Below are 5,258 nucleotides of genomic sequence, written 5' to 3'. Positions count from 1 at the left end.
AAAGGGTAATATAAATTTAAAATAAAAAATAAAAATTAAACTAAAAGACAAATACAAAAATATAAAAAATATTTGGATAAAAAATTTCAAAATTTTTATCATTGCTTATGATAAGAGCAAAAAGATTTCATATCTTTAAAAATGAAAAACAAAAAAATATTATTACTTTTTATTTGACATAAAATAAAAATATAGATCGGAAGAAAAATAAAAAAAAAAATTAAAAATGAGTAATACTTAATAAAGAATAGAAAAGGGAAAAAAAACATAAAAAAATTAAAATTCACACTCACTTGTACCTATATAAAGGTTAAGGGTATTTTAGAAATTAATGAAAAAAATGTACTTCGTCGTAATTTTTATAGTTTATTTTGGTCTTGGCTTAAATATACATTAAATGTTAATTTTTGGGCGTTGTTGGCCAAAACACCATTCTCCCCTGATTTTATCCGTTATTCCACCCTCACTGTCACCACAATCCACAATCCACAATCCACAATCCGCAATCCAAACCAAGAAGCCCTAGTCCCCACACAGTAGAAAGCCCCAAATTTCTTTCATTTTCTCTCGCTTGCCCACTTCCCAAACATCACAAATGAAATCCCGAATCAGCTCCACCTCCAAATCCCCATTCTAATCCAACTCCAACATGCACTCACCCGTTATACCATTATACTCAACTTCAATTTTCCCGCCAAAACTCCATATTTTCACGCCAAGCAGAAGACTTTTTTCCAGAACAGTTCTTCTTCAGCAAAGAATGGCTTCATTTTCGAGAATTGGAGTCAGCTCAGAAGTAGGTGGTGTAAGATCGTCTTCAGGTGGTGATGATGGAGTAGGTACACTAATGGAGTTTGTGGGGAAGAGAGGGGTTGACGTGGGAGATGAGTTGGTGGTGTTGTTTCATCATATACAGTATGCTTGCAAGAGAATTGCAGCTCTTGTGGCCTCTCCTTTCAATTCAACTCTGGGGAAGCATTCGGGTTTGGGAGGTGGTGGGGGCGCGGGTGGCTCCGATAGAGACGCCCCAAAGCCCCTCGATATTGTTTCGGTGCGTTTACTCCTTCACTTCCATGTGGTATTGCAGTTGATGTTTGTCATTCTTGTGGGTTGCTCACCTTGTTTTTGTTTTAGTTAATCCTTGTGGGCATATAATGGTTTCAATATTTGGTGATTGAGTAATTGACATGTCTAATCTTTGAATTTGGAAGAGAGGAGACGATATAATATGGAATGCTTCAAATGTTTTATTATTGAAAGATTTAAAGTGAGTTTCCATGGGAAAATTTTAGGATAGTGGGTATCCCAATTGGATCGGAAAGGCCTGACATTTGTGTCAAGGTTCTTCATGTTTTTCAGAGACTCTATAGCTGTATAAAAATCAAATATGGAGTCCACTGCCAATCCTGGGAGAATCATGTGATGTGGCGATTTATAGCAGGTATAAGCACTACTAGCCACATACCACTATTGCTATGTTTGGTATCAGGAAAACACAAAGGAAAGAAAAAACATGTTAAGAAAAATAATTTTCTTTAGAAATTCAAATATGATTAAAATTAGTTAAAAACTTATGTATTTTCAAATTATTTAATTTTTTTATATAAGAGCTAAAATAAGTGAAATGAGTTTGAAGTAGCATATCAAAATAATTTATTGACTTTATATCCATTTATGATTTTCTTTACCTTTTTTTCCGTCTACCTTTCCTTTATGTTTTCTTTTTCTTGTATTTTCCTTCAAATTTTTCGGAAACAAACATAGCCTATTAGCATTTCATGCTTAAGAATGGGTCCTTGCAAGAGTTTCGGTTTCAAATCCAAAATAATAATAATAATAATAATAGTAATAATAATAATGATGATGATGATGATGATGATGATGATGATGAATAAAGAGGTTCAAGTTTCTTGTTTTCATAGAAAATATGCTTTATGAGTAAGATATTTAAAGTTATAGAACAAGTGGTGTTACTTCCTCTCAGCCTTATAAACTTGTAGAAAATTACAAATCAGGATGGTAAATTCATGAAAAACAGTCCTTCAAGGAGTAAATAGCTTGAATAGCATCATAGTGGAATGGTCTCAAATATGTTGTAAATGGATTTTTGGTTTGCAACACTGATGTACCTTCCATGTACCCAGGTGATGATTTTATGTGGGGTCTGTAATGGGCAAAATATTTTGTTATGCAGAATGAAATCATTTTATCATCTCTCCGGAACTCTGGAAAAGTAGCAGTCATGGCTTCAGAAGAAGATGATTTTCCGGTTTGGATAAGTGATGATGGCCCATTTGTGGTGGTCACAGATCCTCTTGATGGTTCCCGAAATATTGATGCATCTATTCCTACTGGAACAATTTTTGGGATCTATAACCGCCTTGTTGAACTAGATCATTTGCCCAAGGAAGAGAAGACAATGCTTAATTCACTTCAGAGTGGATTGAAGCTTGTAGCTGCTGTCTATGTTCTCTATTCATCGGCCACAATACTATGCACCAGTTTTGGTTCAGGGACTCATGCATTCACCCTTGATCATTCAACAGGAGACTTTATTCTCACACATCCAAACATTAAAATTCCTCCACGAGGTATTGCATCGAGCCTTTTATAACTAGACATACTAAACAACTTGACATGCACGTTGCTTGGTAACAACTTCCATAACCAAATTAAAAACTTTATATCATAATATTTTTGTCTCTCGATAAATCGATGAATTTCACTTATTTGCCCTTGTTTTTTTGTGATTAGAGAGACCTTTCTGAAAAAAAAAAGTACTAACATCAGTACAGTCTATCTCAAAATGATATTTTCGGCCTTATTAAACAGATTTAAAGGACTATTGTTTATCTTATCTCTGTTGTTTCTAGAATTAGAAAAATAAGGGTATTGTAGTGTTTTTTCATTTCTTTTTTTTTTCTTTTTTTGAGTTTTTGTTTTATTTATCAAGCCTGTAAAATTAAGCAAAAAAAATGGCAAAAAGTTGTTTTGAAATACAACTTTGGTGATGTGATACCTTCTTGGTCTAAGCTTGACAGGGAGGAGAGGTTTGGAATGATATTAGCAAAAAAGGGACAAGTTGCTATAATTCAAAAATTATTAAGGGACGAAAGCATATTATATGAATTGATTCAATTACATCAGTTGCTGTTAGATGTCCAGCAATGTTGCTCTACAAGAAATAATGGTTGAGGAAATGACCTCAGGATGATTGGGTCCTATTGCCTTGGGATGGCAAGATTTCGACTGGGTGTATGTAACCCTGTCTATTAGATTTGGAATGGTAATGCTTCAGGATGGTTAGGTCCACAATTAGTCTCAGTATGGTGTGCACTGAGATGGGTGCGTTGTGGGATGATTAAGCCCTATCTCTTAAGTCTTGAGATGGTCAAGCCTTAGGATGGTTAAACTGGGATGAGTATGACCTTGATTTTCATAAAAGGGTATAGGCACTCTTATTGATAGCCAATTAGTTTACAGATGAGTTGATTAAAACCTTTCATGCAATAGGCAATATTAGAGCTAGCTTATGAGTTAGCGACAATATCATGTCAGGGGAGGGATTGCTAGGCAATAAGCATGTAAAGACGCCTCATTCTAAGAAATGATGGCTCCAGAAATGACTCTGTTGGTTAGGCCATGCTATAAGCTGAGTGCAACCTTAAAGAATGCCTCTGACAGCCAATTGATATAGTAAGATCACACTCTTGCTAACACAACCTTGTGCTCAACACTCAGTTTTCAGATGAGATGGCTAAAGCCTTGGGTCCAACAGTTTGGTATATTGCTGTGGTGTAACCCATTGACTGGTGAGTTTATGTCCTTATAGTTATAGGACTTTTTAGTGCTGGTCCTTGTTATGGCCACACCCTCACCAAGTCTTGTGCCCAATAGTTGGTTTTCAAATGAGATATTGAAAACCTTAGGCCCAACAGTTGCATGGCATATTTCTTACAACCCATTAACTCTTAAGGCTTCATCTCCTTAATTGTTATAGAAATTTTTGGTGCTGGTTCTCAATTTCACAAAATTTCAGGGCAATATGTACTTACATTTGAAAATTAGACAACTACAGACTTTTTGTGAATACAATAAAAGTACTGTATAGATAGTAATAAGAACCATCTTAGCTAATTCCATCAAATTGGTAATCATGTGATGACAAGTTGGAATTTTTTTTTTTCTTTTTTTGTTTCTTTTAGCTCCTGTTTATGATGATGGCATCTGTTTTGTCAGGGCAAATCTATTCTGTAAATGATGCACGATATTTTGACTGGCCTCAAGGTTTAAGACAATATATTGACACTGTAAGACAAGGCAAAGGCAAATATCCCAAGAAGTACTCAGCTCGTTATATATGTTCTCTAGTCGCTGATTTTCACAGGACTCTAATGTATGGGGGAGTGGCAATGAATCCAAGGAGCCATCTTCGTCTGGTTTATGAGGCGAATCCTCTTAGTTTTCTGGTGGAGCAGGCTGGGGCAGGGGTTCTGATGGTAAAATTAGAATCCTTTCAATCCAACCGGTCAAGCTGCATCAAAGGCTTCCTCTGTTTTTGGGAAGTCCAGAGGACATTGAAGAGTTGGAGAGTTATGGGGATGTGCAACAGAAAGTAAATCCTGGTTATGAAGTCTGATTATGACATTTGTGGGCTTATGAATTAACCAAGGATTGCTTCTTGTCAGTACTCAGTAGGTTGTGTATTCAGATTTTACATTACAAATCCAGATATCTTACTTCAGCCCAAATCCAAATGGTTGTGTAATATATTGTTGTGTTTGATGGAAAATGTGTAACTGTGGTGTTACTGTTAATAAGTTAAAATTGTTGAATACTTGTTAAAAAGCTTGCATTTTGCTATGATCATCAAGCCCTCTTGCATTCCAATCTGGAAAACTATTTCATATTTTACATAGTAAAATGGCTTGAGGCCTCCTCCCCCCTCTCTTGGACTTGAAGCAGGCGCCTTCATTCCCATTTCCCTACAGGCCCTGCTCAGCCATCATGGGCATCAGAATTTATAGTAAATAATCATCTACTCACCCCAACACGATAATGATGCATCTTGTATAAATCTTCTTCAAATTCAATTTCTTTGATTTAAATGTAGATTGAGCCCATTTCTCTTCTTTCAATTTAAATATTGATTGCATGAATTTTAAGCAATTTATAACAAGGGTTAATTTCATTGACCTCTTTTGATGTTTTGACTAAATACACTTTACTCCATTGATTTGAAATTTTATCATATATCT

The 5,258-nt window shown here is 35.3% G+C and overlaps 1 protein-coding gene across 1 annotated transcript; it reads left to right on the top strand.

Moving 5' to 3' along the window:
* The first annotated feature begins 447 nt into the window (after positions 1-447).
* Positions 448-4,866, top strand: LOC117909739 (fructose-1,6-bisphosphatase, chloroplastic-like). Its single transcript, XM_034823803.1, is given in 4 exon segments — positions 448-1,051; positions 2,195-2,591; positions 4,240-4,479; positions 4,482-4,866. Coding segments are annotated over 4 exon segments (1,197 nt in total). The 5' UTR covers positions 448-649; the 3' UTR covers positions 4,640-4,866.
* Positions 4,867-5,258: the final 392 nt, after the last annotated feature.

The sequence above is a fragment of the Vitis riparia genome, chromosome 3 (assembly GCF_004353265.1).
Source record: "Vitis riparia cultivar Riparia Gloire de Montpellier isolate 1030 chromosome 3, EGFV_Vit.rip_1.0, whole genome shotgun sequence".
Taxonomy (NCBI): domain Eukaryota; kingdom Viridiplantae; phylum Streptophyta; class Magnoliopsida; order Vitales; family Vitaceae; genus Vitis; species Vitis riparia.
The sequence above is the reverse complement of the archived record's forward strand: the minus strand, read 5'-3'. Positions and strand labels throughout refer to the sequence as shown.